General features: G+C 37.5%; 1 protein-coding gene across 1 annotated transcript in view; it reads left to right on the forward strand.

The window, feature by feature from the left end:
- The window catches only part of prex2 (phosphatidylinositol-3,4,5-trisphosphate-dependent Rac exchange factor 2), a 547,559-nt gene extending 541,660 nt beyond the window's left edge, over positions 1 to 5,899 (forward strand). The window contains 2 exon segments of the mRNA XM_028803602.2: positions 2,669 to 2,736; positions 4,999 to 5,899. Coding sequence (XP_028659435.2) covers positions 2,669 to 2,736; positions 4,999 to 5,044 — 114 coding nt within the window. The 3' untranslated portion in view covers positions 5,045 to 5,899.
- The last annotated feature ends 11,719 nt before the right edge of the window (positions 5,900 to 17,618 follow it).

The following is a 17,618-nucleotide window of genomic DNA, read 5'->3' on the forward strand; positions in this document are numbered from 1 at the left end:
TCCATGGGGTGCAGTTTTTCAATGGAGGAGTGGTTACTGTCATGCTCCTGCAGTCTGCATTTTTGTGATGTCTGGCAACAGCCAGCTGGCATGAAGTAATTTCTGCATTGGAGGGCTGGCCAGGGACTACCTTCTTTTGATTGAAAAAGATCTTCACATCACTTCTTTCCTCCACACTGGTCTACTATAAATTTTGCTTCAAAGGGTTTTCACTAGGGTGATATACAGTATGTTCATGTATCTGCGTGTATGAGCACAAGTCAATGTCAGTTTCTTAATGGCAATATGTGCTTTCTTTCAAATGCCCAACTTGTAACTGCAGTCACACAAATCAGTCGCTGTCCTCGCACAGTGTAGTGCGCAACTGGCCTTCAAAAAGTGTAGTGAGGGTTGAGGGCTGAAAACAGAGACAGAGAGAAGTTTGCTTCCCCTCAGCTCAACTAGGTAAGCCGGTAGCTTCTTAATGTAAATCCTAAATTTACAGCCAGCTTTTCTGTGTGAAGACATGAAATGAAGGGGACATGGGGCCCTAAATGATTTCCTCATTGTGCCAGAATTTGTGCTGTAAACAACAGGGCTGTTGTTGGATTGCTTGTTAAGGACAAATGATCAATAATGACAAATCACAGGCAGTTATAAATTGAGTACATAAACAGTCCTGTTGATGACAGCACTCTTAGTCACTGGACTCATTGAACCATTATACTGTGGCCGACCAACAATGTAATGGCTAATAGTAATCCAACAATGATGCAATTTACATCAGAATCTTAAAGGTTGTGTGAACAACATTACTGATGCCTCAGGGTATTAAAAGTGTGTGGTCATTGGGTTCCATTAAGCCTCAATCACAAAGATGTATGGAAAGAAATGTGCTCAGATATGCTATCCCGTTGCAAGTCTGAGTGTGAAAGGTTCTCATCATGGACTACTACTAGTTTGGAACTGGAAACCAAAAGACTGTCAGTCATATGAAAAAAGAAGTTTACAGTTAATCTTTAAGCAGGAAAAACCATGCTCAATGTTTTTGCAGAAACTTTTCTTCAACATGACAGCTTATGACCACATGCAAGTTTGGGACAACTGTCTATTAGTTCAGACTGGAACAAGAAGGAGATACTAGGTTTTTCCTCGCTGGTTCAAGGCTGTTGAACTTAATCTCTTCCTCTGTCTTATGGGATAAAGGCCACCACAGGCATATTCTTCTTGTTGCCCACCCTCTTTTCCTTCCTTTGTTTTAAGCAAGTTTTAAGCAAGATTCACACAGCAGAAGGTGAAATCCTAGGATGTTCAGGTGTGGACCTCATTGGAAATGTCTCCTGGGCCCTCCTGGTAGTGGGTCAAGTCACACAAATCTTCCATTCCTGACTTGATTAAAAGAGAAAACATATGTTGAAGTACCTGAACACCTTGACTTAACAAATAGGTGGAGTAAGCTGTGATATAATACACAATCCACAAAAAATAGGAGAATGTGCAGAAGCCTTATGTGAGTAATTAAGTGATGATTAGTCATTGTTTTACCACATGTGTATAAAAGTAAACTCTTTTGCAGATTTTATTCTATTTTTTCTACCATATTCAATAAACTACTTTGAAAATATATAGTAACTTTAATAACTTTAAACATTAGTAACCGTTTCCTTGACATCAGTGCTTTGAACTACTGGAACTTCGCATCATCCCATCAAATTACTTTAGTCATTAAATAGAAACAATACAAGTTGTAAAAAAGTAGACTTTTCCTGAATATCACTGATAATCATAGAGTGGAGTTTTCTCAAGTCCTAGAAGCTATGGATTGAGTGCCACACTTTGGATTTACATGTTTAATTATGCATGTTTAATGCATAATTTTCAAAAACCTTACAACTGAAAAGTAAAGGCAAATAATAAAACAAGCCTTTCAAATACCAGAGCATCACTATTAAGTAGAAAGTAACACGTGACTGAAGTCCACTTGTTTCAGCACTTGGATAAGAATGCATTTGTCTTACATGAAATTATAAATCTTTTTTTATTATTATTTTACTCGTGTTGTGGGTGCCCTGGTCTTAATGGTAAAAGGTGTTTTAAAAGAATCTGTACCAAGATAATCATACATGAGTCAACAGGATAAGAGAAAACAAGAAAAGGATGACTTGATTTACAGCTAGTAAAAAGGGCATTTCATTAGGGACCCCATAAGGAAGATAACAACATATTTTACAGCTATTTCTTATTTTTATCTGTTTGGGTGTGTATCTGTCTTTCTCTAAACAATTGCATGGATTTTTTTTTTGTTCTTTATTTCGTCTTATACGATTTCTCGTATTAGAAATTTGTTAGTTTTCGCATACCCCTTGGGGTCAGAGCGCAGGGTCAGCCATTGTACAGCGCCCCTGGAGCAATTACAGGTTAAGGGTCTTGCTCAAGGGCCCAACAGAGTAGGATCTCTTTTGGCAGTGACGGGGATTCGAACCGGCAACCTTCTGGATACCAGCGCAGATCCTTAGCCTCAGAGCCACCACTCCACCCCGAATTTGGTTACTTTCTAGAGACTACATAAATTTAAATATATGTATCATAACACCTACAGACATTTGTTAAAGAATAAGGAAATTGCTTTTCATAGATGTTTTAACTTAATAGAAGAAGGCCACTAATCTGTTTTTGGTATTTTCCTTAGGGTGCAAGAGTTCAAAACTCTGCCAAGAATCTAGGAGTTAGGGATCGCACACCGCAGTCAGCTCCGAGGTAAGAAATGTTACTCAATGTGAACGGTAATTTGGTCTCCTCTGACTAGCTTTAAATGCTAAATTCCATAGTATACCACATACTCTCATTCTCCCTAAGCATAAGCATATATTATATTATATTATATTATATTATATTATATTATATTATATTATATTATATTATATTATATTATAACAACCCCAAATCAGAAAAAGTTGGGATGGTATGAAAAATGCAAATCAAAAAACACAAGGATTCTTAAATTTACTTTGACTTTTATTTCACTGCAGACAGTACAAGTCCAAGCCATTTCATGTTTTGTCTGGTCAACTTCATTTTATTTCTTAATATACATCTATTCCCGCATTTCCAGCATTCAACACATTGGCATCTGTGCATTTAGAAAGTATTTAGGCCCTTCACATTTTTCATTTTTTTTTTTATGTTTCAGCCTTATGCTAAAATCATTTAAACTGTTTTTTCCCCATATTGCCCAGAGTGACAAAGCAAGAACAGGATTTTAGAAAAATAACAGAACCCAAATATCACATTGACACAATTACTCAGACCCTTTACTTGGTTTGTCAGTGATTCCAGCCTGGAGTCTATAACGTGACAAGCTTCACACACCTGGATTTGGGGATTTTCTGTCACTCGTCTCTGCAGAGCCTCACAAGGGTTGTCAGGTTTGATGGAGACTTTCTGTAGACAGATGTTTTCAGGTCTCTGTAGTGATGTTCGATTGGGATAAACTCCATGTTCTGGATGGGCCACACAAGGACATTCCCAGAATTGTCCCTAAGTGTCTCCTGTGTTGCATTTGCTTCATGTTTAGGTTCATTGTCCTGTTGGAAGGTCAACCTTTAGCCCAGTCTGAGGTCTAGAGTGCTCTACAGCAGGTTTTCATCAAGAATATCTCAGTATTTTTCTCCTTTCAGCTTTTCCTCAACCCTAACAAGTCCCCCAGTTCCTAGAGCTGTAAAACAGCCCTATAGCATGATGCTGCCATCATCATGCTTCACGGTTAGAATGGTATTGTGCAAGTGATGAGCAGTGCCTGGTTTCCTCCACACTTGACACTTAGAATTGTGGCCAAACTGTTCAATATTAGTTTCACCAGACCAGAGATTTTTGTTTCTCATAGTCTAAGAGTCCTTTAGATGACTTTTTGCAAATTCCAGGTGGTCTTACATGTGCCTTTACTGAGGACAGATATCCATCTATCCACTCTGCCATAAAAGCCGGGTCAATGGAATGGTGCAGTGATGGTTGTCCTTCTGGAAATTTCTCACATCTCCACATGGGTGCCATGGGCCTCAGACAAATTGACCATTGGCTACTTGGTCACCTCTCTTACCAAGGTCCTTCTCCCCTGATTGCTCGGCTTGGCTGGGTGGCCATCTTTAGGAAAGGTCATAATTTTTCCAGACTTCTTTCATTTAAGACTTATGGAGACCACTATGTTTTGGGAACCTTCAAGGCTTCAGAAGTTTTTTTTTTTGTTAGTCTCCTCTAGATCTGTGTCTTGACACAATCCTCTCTCTAAACTCTGCAGGCAGTTCCTTTGGCCTCAAGGCTTGGTTTTTGCTCTGATTCACATTGTTGGCTGTGGAACCATCTATAGACAGGTGTCCCTTTTCTAATCATGTGCAATCAATAGAACTGACCACAAGTGGTCTCCAGACATCTCAACACTAATCAAAAGAATGAGATGCACCAGAACCAGATTTCAAGTGTCATAGCATAGAGTTTGAATACTTGTGTCGAGTTTAATACACTTGCAAAATTTTCTTAAATCCTGTTTCTCTCTGTCATTCTGGGATATTGAGATTTGCTTGATGACTGAAAAAAATATTTAATTGAATTTAGCATTATGTCTGCGTGGGTTTCTTCTGGGTGTTCCAGTTTCCCCCCACCAGTCCAAAGACAAGCAGGTTTGGTGAATTGGCATTGCTCTATTGGACTGAGTGTGTGTGTGTTTGAGTGTGTGTGTATGTATTTGTTCAACCTGTGATAGACTGGCGCCGTGTCCAGTCATTGTTCCTAACTTCCATGTGATGATTTCTGGGACAGGCTGCCTTTGTAACCTTTTCTGGATAAGCAGGTTAGAAAATGGATGGATTTTAGCATAAGGCTGCAACACATCAAAATGTGAAAAGGGGTCCAAATACTTTCTGAATGGGCTTTGTACTAAAGAACACAAATACAAACTGTTACAAATTTATAAACCATAAATCGTACAATTATTGTTCTATTCTGCTTTATTTCTTTGATGCTCAGATTGTACAAGCTGTGCCAGCCACCACCTCCTGATGGAGACTCGTGAAGGAAAACAAAGACTCAAATGCATTCTTGCTTCAACTTGGACTTGAGTGTTCATATCTATCGCACTTCCTAACGAGCAGCAGTCTTATCCAGAACACTGGACTGATGAATCCTGGGAATTGCTGCCTATAGACTTTGTTGTTGCCAGTGTGTCTGACTTATGGGTTTTACTTCATTAAATTTGTTTATAGACAATGTTAAGTAAAACATTAATTTTCTTTCAGTGATTTTACCAGTACAGTGCATCTCATTTTAACATTTTGTTTTCAGATTTTTTTTATTTAAAACATTTCTTAATCCTTTGCTAACATACTACCTTTCTTGTATTCTCCCAGATTATAGTATTGTAGTCCAAGCCTTATGGCCCCTTTTGGCAAGGCGGAAGGCTTAAATTGAGCCGCTGTTACTCCTCTACACTTCTTGTAATATTTATTTTTATACACCCTTCTGTTGTAATTTCATCTTACTACATAACTGTTCTTGGTGCTAACTAATGTGAAAAAAAATCTCATAAAGAGTAACTGCTCAGATTTTAAAATATATGTTCATAATAAGGCAGCTAGAATAGGAAGGTCTTGCCATTGAGGAATATCAACATGTAAATATTTGCGTGTCTTTAATGCCATAGAATGCAAAGATTTGGGAAGGACATAGTTACATGCTGTATGTTTAATGACAATAATATTATTCTCTAAAAATATGTATACTGCTCGTTTACATAGTCTTCAGAGATATCTAAATAAAAGAACTGAATCCTATATTTTAAAAAAAAAGTATACAAACTTGCAGAATATTTTTGTTATCTTTGTCTAGTATAGGAGTCAACAATGTGTGTTAAATTTCACCTTGCACTTCAAGGAAGACCAGAAGACGAAAACAAGAGGTTTTTTTTTTGCCAATTTTATATATATATATATATATATATATATATATATATATATATATATATATATATATATATATATAAATGCTGTATACCAATACATACAGTATACAGACACACACACATAAATAAAAAGAACACAAGTTCAGTACTTAACAGGGAAACAGAAAATAATTTATTTCTTTTGTGTAACTATTATACATATTCTTATGCCTTAAGTGTAGATTTATTATTTCCTGTTACATTATTTTGTGTCTTTACTTTATATTGTTGACTAGATAATTCTGTTTTAACAGCAATTAAATGGTTCTAATTAAATAAGTACCCCAGAGTGAATTTTTGTTTTTTTACTATTTATATCCTCCAATGTTGTAATTATAACTAACATTAAAATGTAATCCTTATAAAAAATATTTCAAATTATGCAAGTATTAAATGAAGATAAATGTTTTACATTTAGATTTTTCACATCTTAGTCAGTGAGTTCCTTATCCCATTACTTTGTGTCTTGCATAACACTTAAGTCTATTATTTTGTTTTATTTTCAGATTAATTTTTCAGCAGTTTCTGGCTGATGAATCCCTGAACTGGATTAAGCAGGTTTGATAATAGTTGGAAGGACATACTAAACTGTGCTAGAGTAGTGTTGTCTACTGTCTGTGGGGAGTTTTCATGTTTGCCCCATTTAAATTTAAATTTGAAAATGTATAGAGGAGTGGATGGATATTAAACCACTTAAAATTCTAGACTGGTGGACCATCTGTGTGGAGTTTGCAAGAAAAATAACACAAAAAGACAGATTAGGACTTCACTAGTCTGTCTCAGAAATAGACCTCACCCCAGGCTGCCTAGCCCCAAACTCAAAAGGCAAGCTTCAGCCTGCACAGGTCCAAAAAAGGCACTGAGGCTGTTAAACTACAAAATATATTTAAAATACACAAAAATGCTATTCATAGGAGAGGATATCTGTAAACATGTGGCTTGAGAAGATAAAGACAAACAAATAGTCTTTGTAAATAAAAAACTAAAAAAACACATCATAGTGGTCTGAAACTTGCAGGATAGATACAGTAGGTCATGGTAATGTATGAAAATGATTACTTGTGTGGAATATATGCAAATTATATGTGTGAATTATTCCACCTGAACTTTCCCAAAGTGGGTATAAAAATCACAAGCAAAACTTCATTGAGTGATTTCTGGCAGTTAGTGTACTCCTGAGAACCAAACATGAACCAGCAAAGAGGATGGCGGCCATACATCCACCTCTTGGACTTTGAAATGAGGGAGAATTATGAGAATTTAGGATGGCGTATTATCCTTCATGGACATCAGTGCTCATGTTGGGTAGAATGTGAGCACAGTGACAAGAGTGTGGCATGAGTGGGTAGTAGAGGGTTAGACACACCAATGTTCGGGTTCTAGAGCAGTCCAATGTACAAATGAATGGGGGCACAGACGTCTCTTGCATGTGGCTGTGATGGACCAAACAGTGACATCACAAACCCTAACACAACCTCTGGGGTCTGCCACACATCAACAGGTGTCCAGACACAGTGTTTGAAATTGTTTGCAGCAACAGGGCCTTCTTGCTCACTGGCCGTTGCTTGATACCCTGGACTTTACATCACAGCCATCTGTGATTGCAATGGTTCCAAGAAAGCTACTAGGGGCAGAATGACTAGCATCACATTTTGTTTTAATGAGTCCTGATTCGATTTCTTGCACCATGATAGAGGGTCTCTGTGGAAAGGCTCTTGGTGGCATGCATTTTGCAATGCCATATGTGCCAAGTATCAGGTGTGGTGTGGCTTCCACTCCCATTCTCGCTTCATACACATTTGCAGTACCTTAACCAGCCAGCGGTACATCCCAGAGGTGTTGGAAGCTAAGGTGGTACCCAAACTGCAGGGTTTCCCTGGTGCTATATTCTAATAGGACAATACTCAACCTGTCCCACAGTGAGCACATCGAGGACATGGCTGCACAAAAACTGGCATGCAACAGACCACCAGCAGTTACTATGAATGAACTTTGGGCATGTAAAGAAACTGCATGGCATTCCATTCCACAAACACACATCCAGCATCTCATCTTGTCAATGCAAGACCATATACAAGAGTTTATTTCTACTCCAAATACTGAATATTGTTTGTTCCAAATGATGTAGTTCTCATCATGTAGGCCATATCTTATAAGTAATCTGCCATATATAATAATAATAATAAATTTTATTTATATTGATATTGGTTTGACACAGGAGTATCCAACTCCAGTCCTGGAGAGCCACATTGGCTACAGGTTTTCATTCTAATTCTTTTCTTAAGTAGTGGCTAGTTTTTGCTAATAATTAACTTCATTTCACTTATTTGCTATTTAAGACTCAGACCCCTTAAGTCAGGGCTGGGCAACATCGGTCCTGGAGGGCCACAGTGGCTGCAGGTTTTTGTTCCAACCCAGTTGCTTCATGAGAAATCCTTCATTACTGACAAAGCACACATTGCTCAAGTAACATTTTTCTGGTTTATTTTAGTTTTGTCGTTTGTTGAGATTTTGAACACTTGATTGCTTATTGTATTCATGGTTTTAACTGCTCCTTAATAACAATAAGATGCAAATGACAAAGGAACCGGCAGTTCTACATCTAGATTGTCTCCATTTCCACCCATGTGTATTCATCATTGACTATGTGGTTTAATTAAGCACCCAGAAGGAAACTGAAGAGAAAGTGAAGAACTGAAAATTGCTTATCTGTTTTAAGCTTCAAATAATTTGTTTGATACATGTATCATTAAAAAGGAAAAAAATCTACGATTTATGAATGAACTGACATGATAAGAGTTAAAACACTAACAAGCCATGAAATTAAATAAGATCCGTTATTGGTGAGAAATGGCTTCTAATTAAGCAATTGGGTTGGAATAAAACCCTGCAGCCATCCTGGCTCTCCATGTTCGGAGTTGGCCACCCTGGTTTGATATTTTATATCTTTCTTGGTGTTGCAGTTTTAATGGTCAGTAATGTATAAACAAACAGAAGCACACAATAAGCAAAATTGTAACTAAAAATGAGAAGCAAAAATACAGTAAACCATAAGAATCCAAAAAAAACACAGTCCACTACATTTAATGAACCTCAAAGTGACTGAAATATAAAGGCCGAGGGCAGCCCCTCAGCAGTGAGTTATAAACCCCAAGGGCATTAACCATAAAACAAGTGTGCTCAATGCATAACTACTAAATAATATATAAACAAAAGATGAATACCAGAAATAACAAAATGGCAGGCAATTCAAAAACAACAGAAATGATGAAAAAGTGAAATATAGTTAATTAAGGCAAGGAACAAACTGAGGCTGAATCATAACAGGTTTTGTTTCCACATCCCAACCACATGCAGGTTGAGTTGATTAGTGACTCGTATGAATGACTGTCAAGATGAAAGATGATGCTGTTGAGATAAGCTTGGGTTTCCTTGCGAACCTGAGTTAAACAAGTTTAGGAAATGGCAGTCTGTCTAAATTCATAACTTGAGTGAATTATGGAAAGTGTACCTTATATTGTTATGTCCATTACACATGTGAACATATCCATCCACAAATGATATTGGTGCCATTCTCATCATTTTTTTTATTTTGCTAAAGGATATCTCATAATAATAAATGAACTCATATTTATCATTTTATTCAAAACTACATAATAAAGCTAAATAAATTTGTTTTCATAACTATCAATTACAAAGCTTTGCATGTTTGCTGGGTACAAAACTGACCCTGAATAAGACAAAATAATAATAATAATACAAAATAATAATAATAATAATACATAACTGACCCTGTCCATCATAAGTCGCAAGTCCAACTAACATAAACATAGGAGTACTTTTTCTTATTTTTTCTGTCTTAGTAATAGTTAAGTAAAAAAATGAAAGATATTTACATGGAGGATAGAATGTCAAGATACTGTATAGTAACATAGTAATATGTAGAGCTAATAGCATGATTTTGACAGCCGTGATGCTAAAGTAATGACAGTCAAGACAATTTGGCGGTTAGCGCTTGACAGTTTTTGTTAATCTGTTGGTCTGGGTATTTGGACTGATTAACTGACTGGACAAGCAAGACCTCTTTATTTCTAAACTATATGTGAGACGTCCTCTAATTTGGCACAAGCTTTACTGTATTCCACTTATTCCAACTAAATTTTATCAAGCTCCTTCCAAAGTAAAAGGGTTTGTTTTTATATAGATCTGGTCGTATGAGTCCATCCCAGGTCATTGGCTTGTTATTTCCCTGGCCTCTGAGTCATCTATTCAAATGTCTCCAGTTGCTCCACTGATCTTGACCAGCATGTGTTTCCTGAAATCTACAATGATCTTTGTTTTGATCATACTCTTATTCATTTTTATTGCACCACTTAATCAAATGTTACAGGTGCTTATTAGTCCAGTTATGGTGGTGTTGACACAATGCTACACTGTTCTGTTAGTGAGTAAACAGTGATGTGGCTACACTTTGCAGCTGAGGGGCCCTGATGTCTAAAATTTGTGTTGATGAGGTTTTCTGGTCTATTTATTTAATCGCATGTCCAGTTTCTGATAGACACAAATTCAGGAGTTTCAAGATGTATTAATTGTGCTAAAATTAGCATCTCAGCATTAGTAATGCATCATTCCAGGACGTCAAGCAGAATGTACAGTGTGGAGATGTGACATCATCCACCTTCATTGTAGTTTGAAGTACAGACTGACATGAATGATCCATCCTTAGCTTTTCTTCGTAAATCACTGGCGACAGAAGTTGGCCTGTTGGATCATCCATCCATCTAATGATAAAGCAATCATTGACATTGTATGGGGCCTATGGGCTGTTGGTCTTGGAGCAAATCTGTAGATGCATAATCAATAATATTTGATGGATGACCCTTGAATATGTAGGTTTTCTAAAAGAAGACCTGAAATTAGTTGCTGCCAAGCAGAAACACTGGACTGCTCCACTCAGTTTGAGACCACCTTGACTTTCACCAGGACAACTTGTATGAAAAATGGGTGAATGGGTCTTACTTTTTGTGGATATTATGAATCAAGTCAGTGAACATTGAGGCTTCTAATTATTTGTCAATGTCTAACACTGTTAAGTGCACTCATTCGTCACTGTCTTTTCACTCGGAATGATTCATTCAGTTTTATATCTGCAAACCTGTCCATTTTTTTTTCTTTTAATACTTTAAGAATAGATGCTATTAATCATTTACAGAATACACTAGAATGGATCTGGAGGCAACACACTTTAGATGAAAATACATCTTTTAAGTTAGAAATGTCACACACTGCTCATAATGGTATATCCAGTGTATTAATGTATATGTGTAATGTCTAATTCAGGGTTGCAGGGAACTGGAGCTCAAGACAGACAGCCACCCCGGCAGGGCACACATATGCAGACACCCCCACTTGGGCCAATTTAGGGGGTTTTATTAACCCAATCTGCTGGTCCCTGAGGATGTGGGAGGAAAACCTGAGTGCCAAACTCCAGGGGTGGCATGTAAATCACTAATCACGCCAATAACATGCACCCTATAGATGTGGGGTTTATTTGGAAGTTGTCAGTATTTTGTTAGAAATGATTTATACTCTTTTTATTTCTGTGCACAGTTTTTAATGAAATGCCTTTAATTTCTCTTCATGGATTAGTTTTAGTTGGATAAATGCATTCTTTAAATGAATACTTTAAATCTTTTGTCTGTTTACACTGAGAGTTGCAGGCTTGAATTTTGTGTGAAATTGTACTGTATATAATTTTATTCCAACACCTTTTCCTTATTTAAGCCTTAGGAAAGAAAAACGAATTGTCAGTGTTTCCTGTCTGTATTAGAATTGCCAGACTTTTATCTTCTGGCATTTTTATGTCAAAAGTCTTTGAATATTCTTACCCAGAAGTTCATTCTGCGCACCTTTTTATCAATATTTTGGCGAACCTTTATTTTCTTTCTTTATTTGTTTGTTTGAGGTTTTTGAGTGCTCTTGTTGGTTTGTTCTGTTTTTAACTGTTTTGCCATTTTGTAGCTAGTTACTTCAGGTAGACACACATATTTGTCTACAAAAAAAACAGATGAGCAAAGTAGAACTGTCTGTCCTGTCAGTGAATTGACAGATAAACCTTTGAGGAAAAAAATGGGTGATTCATGTAAAAAGCAAAGCAAAACAAATATATACATATATATATATATATATATATATATATATCCTCTTTAATAAAACCCCTGTGTGCGTCCAGTGTCCGTGTGTGTGTGTCCTCTGGTGAAGTGCGCATGCACGGGGCACGCTGTGATACTTTCAAAGCAGATGCTTCAAAGGCCTCTGGACGCGTCACACAAGACAGAGAGGGTGGGACCTATAAAATATCACGCAGCCGTTCCAATCGGATTTCAGTAAATGAGGTAAGACCTAGAACGAATTTTCATGATATTACAATACAATGACTTTTTAAAAAGTAGATTTATTTTCACGCACATTACATCAGTTTCTGGGGAGAATCTGCTGATTGCCCACTGTTGTGACATAAAATTAAACGCATATTACAAACAGCAAAGCCAGTATTACTGTCAGAGAAAATTACAGGCATTTTACGGAAAAAATTTAATGAGGTAAAAGGTCCCTTGCCATTTAATATAGACTGTTCCTACTAATGTTTATGGACTACTGTTCTAGCGCCCGTTATTGTAACGGGCTTAATGTCTAGTATATATATATATATATATATATATATATATATATATATAGTAAGTGTAACGAAACCAAAGCCCAATACGAGAGACAATAATCATGGTTGAGAGAATGACAGAAACCAAAAGTACACACGAGGAAGGAGCACAAAGATAAACTGAATATTTCAGAGTTTTGGTATCCACAGATCAGATAAGAATTTGCACCCATAGCTGTCCTTTTATTCCATCACGCCAATTAAGCATGGATCCCAACCTCAGTGGCCAGGCCCCTAACAACACTAAAACCACCTTTCAGGACACAAAATTATATTGAATTATGACAAGGACCTTTTGGGTTCACCTAAAAAAACTGTATATTTAACTACTTTTCTTCTAGCCTTGTAATAACCACTCTAAAAATTCCATTTATCCAGTCTGCTTAAATAATTAAATCATAAATCTCCAGCGTTTTCCTGATTAAAGTATCTGTTTTGGTATAGGAGTGCCAAACCAAGAAATCACCCAAAACACATCCTAGAGGGGGATACTGTATACCGCCACACCTCATCAAGATAAATGAGCAAACACAGAAACTTTATAAAAATAAAAATGCAGTATTTCCACAAGTAATGCTCTTGTTATACTGTCAAGCTTCGAAGAGCACAATGGCAAAATGTGGTTACCTAAAACACAAGGCAATCTAAGCAAAGTCCCAAATGGGTTAAAAACAGAGCAAGAGAGGGTCAAAAATCCCCAATAACACCAAAACTCCATAGTGCATTCAAAATGAACCACCTGGAACTCTGGGAGACCCTCCAGATTTATAGGGTGGAGGGCAGTTTCTGGTGGTGATTGGCAGGTGGCGCCGCACCTTGGGGTTGACCCACAAAACACATGGAACATAACTGAGGCAGTGAAACATAAACATGAGCAATGGCAAATAAACACAAATAAAATTAATGCATACCAAAAAAATCAAAAATGAACAAAGACAACAAAAAACATGAATTTCAATCCCACGGCTGAGACATAACTGTTTCACTGTAAAATGTAATTTGCTGCATACATAAAATATGACTGTTATGGATGAGAGTGAAGGCAGGAATAGAAGTACAATAGGAGTGCACTAAATGGTTTAAAGGCAAAGATACAACAAGTCAAACCAGAACTGCTAACCTATAATGAAAAGTTTAGATCAACAGTCCTGGGGCCTCATGTATAAACGGTGCGTACGCACAGAAATGTTGCGTACTCCCGTTTCCACGCTCAAATCGCGATGTATAAAACCTAAACTTGGCGTAAAGCCACGCACATTTCCACGGTAACTCATACCTTGGCGTACGCAATTTCTCCGCTCGGTTTTGCAGACTGGCGGCACCCAGTGTCAAAGCAGTGCTACTGTTCCTGCGTGGACACCCTTTCTTTCTTAGCTCCACATTCCTGACGCGGCTTTATAAATACACTGAAACTAACTGCATATTGTTTATTAGTGTAACACATCTGATTGTAATTAACCTGCAGCAATATAATGGTCCAGGGAATAGCCATAGTATTCCAAATACTATAACTGCTTTAGCATTGTAACTCTCACTGCATCTTCTTCTTCTTTCAGCTTGTGAAAGGGTGCTTCCCGGACACAGACAGGCCGACACATTTTCCTCCATCACCACATGTTTATTTACAATTATCTATTATTTACAAAGTCCTTACTTGCACCACACCAAACCCTCCCGCAGTCTCCCGAAGTCCAGGCTCTCACCAGCCACTTTCTTCTTCACACACAACACACTCGAGCCTCTCCTCGCCCCCTCTGCATCGGCCTTGTCCTCCTCCTACCCGACTCCAGCCTTGATTGCAGGGCGGCGGCTCCTTAAATAGGTAGCTGGGTGCAGCTCGCAATCAGCCACCTGCCACAAGCTGCTCCCGTTAAGGGTTGCCACAGCAGATCATCTTTTTCCATATTACTCTCACTGCACCACTCGGAGTATTTATATCACTGTATCTGAGTGAGGAATCACAGCAGCAGCTGATCGGAAAGAGAAATATCGGTATACAGCATGAAGCAGACGCTGCCTGAGCCACGCCAAACGCTTTAGAGACTTCCCAGTACGAACTTCGCGGTTTAGAAAAGGTTTCATCCCAAGAACTCTAAACGCACTCAATCAGTCCATCAAGTGCTCCTTGTAGAACTGTTTACTTATAAGTACAATCACCTCACTGTAAACTTGCACTACAGTTATAATATTGCACAACCTGCGCCACTTTATAAAGCGCGTATTTACATATGATGACGGTATTCATTTTTAAGATGAAATGCAGCAAAATATGTTGATTATATTATACAGATAAAACTTTAACTTCATTTAAATAACCTGTATTGTTAATAATTAAACATGTGAGGACACGGTGCCGCAGCGCTAGCTAGTTCAGGGATTGTTCCTGCATTGCGTTGTATTCTTGCTGGTGCTGACGCGACACTGGAATGCTAGACGGATAGAATAATTAAACATGTACTACGAAGATATTTCAATGTTCCTTAAAAGTTTTAAAGAATCGACGTTTTAAGCTTACAGATGGCTTCACGTCTATATAGCTGATTGTGTGGCGATTGGGTTTTTGGAGAAAGAAAAGTAAGGACAGGAATTGGGGGTTAGTACGTTTGAAAGAGACAGTACTTCTGTAATAAATTATTTCATTGAAGGTCGCGCATGGCGCAGCAAGCCTCTTGCGTGAGATATAAACAAGCACTGCACCATCGTGTCCCCATGTTTAATAACATGCTTTCATTCCTATCATCATGAAAAAGATATCACGTATACATCTCAGTATTTTAATTATTCAGAGAGCTGTAATATCATGAATGTAATGGATTCTGTGTCCTGTCGGAGAAAGAGAAAGCCCATTTAAGAAGCAGGTAGTGATTCACACACATAGAGCACATAGAAGATCAAATACAGAACAAAGCATTTAATGTGCCACTTTAGTTACAATGGGATTTGAGAAACTAGTAAATTAAACGATTTTAAGATGACGTTTATGATGTTCTACTTTAATGGCAAAATAAACTACGCGATTAAAGTGGAAATTTCGAGATTAAAGTTGACATTTCGTGCTTTTTTCCCACTGTGTGCCTATTTTTTTTGTCTGTACTCTAATAAGCTTTCATATGACACTCAGACGGTGGGCTACGACTCGCCTTTTAACGGCGACTTTGATATGTGATTTCTTTTTTATTTCGGGCACTGTGCGACTTTGTGAATTTGAGCCTTCGAGTTTCTCCGACACTCTGTCACTCGATCAACTTCCTTTTGTTGATTATACCACTGTTTAAACCAACAAATAGTACGTTTTTCCTTTGCCTCCACTTGGTATTCACTGAAATTCTTATATTTTCCCCCCCCGTGCTTTTCCCATTGTTTTTTCTCAGAAGGCTATTTATATTGATTTGCATATTCAAAGAGGCGTAATTCTGGGAGGAGTTGGGGCGGGACAGAAGGCGCGTGCACGTGCGTTACTTTTCACGCTGATCGGGATTTATGTAGTGGAAGAACGTGACAGTTTGCATGCGTACAGATTCCTGCATCTGGATTTTTCTGTGCATACACACATTCCCGCTTTTGTGCTTACGCCATGTTATAGTGTGAGTTCTACGCACGGCGTTATACATGAGGGCCCTGGTGTTAACTTGGTTGGTTTGTTCCAGCTGTTGCTACAAATCATTTTTGTTATTAATTAAAAGAATCCAACATTTTAGACAAGTAATGGGTGCTGCAGTTTTTAAGGGGAGGAGTGTGATGACATGTCACATGACTGCCTCCTCATGTGATTGTAAAACGTCTGACCACAGTCAAGCAGGCCTGACAGAAAATGGCAGCTTGATGATGTCACCATAATAATTATAAAATGAACAATCATATAAAAAGCAGCAAAAAATAATCCTAAAATGGTGCAAAACGAATGTTGAATCCTGAGTACACAGGTCATAACTGATGAAGAAAAATATAATTGTGACTTTGTAATCACCCATCCACATAATTTAATTTGTATCTAATTTACGCTGTGGTGAAGTGAGAAGTCCTTATCCAATAATGCAAGTACATCGATTTGTAACATGATTCTGTTAGCATGTCTGTGTGCATCAAGGACCCTTCTGCTCCAAACTCCCCTTAACTGATGTGTTGTGACTTTTGAATAAAGAACGACATTTAGGTCAAATGCTTCTCAACTCTTATTTTTAGATTGAAATATAAAAGCAAATGTTTCAGTCCACTGTGTTACAGTCCAGCAGACATTTTTTCATTTCCTTTAAGAATTAAATCTTACAAAGATACAGAAAAGACTTTCAAATAATCAATAAATAATAATAACAAATCAAACAGGTTTCAAAAAAATTAACCTAAGAAAAAAATGGAAGATCAACATACTGAAATAAAGCAAATATACTGGAAGAAAATGTAATACTAAATCAATAACCAATCAGAAATTCCTAATGCAAAATTCTAAAAGCACAAATTGAAATTGTAATTCAAAGACAGGAGGGTCAAAGGAGCTCACTAAGCAAAAAATGGGAGCTGAAGAGCAAGTTTGCTTGAGCTAATGCCACTGCAGAGAAGTAGCGACAACTGGCGATTCTTTATGGCTCCAGCTCCCGAGGGCTGTAAGCTTAGTTAGAGGCTCCACCTCTCATTATCAATGAACAGAACTACACAGGTAGTGAAAACAATAATGAAAGGTTATAAACAAAGAAGAAACTACAAAGCTACAACTAAGAATGAATAAATCAAGTTGAAGAAGGAGAACAAAAGAAAGACAAAATTAAATCAGAGCGAGACCCTTATGAAATCCTGACACTGTACTTACTGCACAGTTTTTGTGCGTCCAGAGTACCCAATGGCCAGTCTGCCCCATGCATGTGTAGCTACATTGAATTGAAATTAATCGAGGAATCGCAAATAAATCTGGAGAAAGCAGGTTGACTTTACAAGAAA

This window comes from Erpetoichthys calabaricus, chromosome 6, assembly GCF_900747795.2.
Source record: "Erpetoichthys calabaricus chromosome 6, fErpCal1.3, whole genome shotgun sequence".
Classification (NCBI taxonomy): domain Eukaryota; kingdom Metazoa; phylum Chordata; class Cladistia; order Polypteriformes; family Polypteridae; genus Erpetoichthys; species Erpetoichthys calabaricus.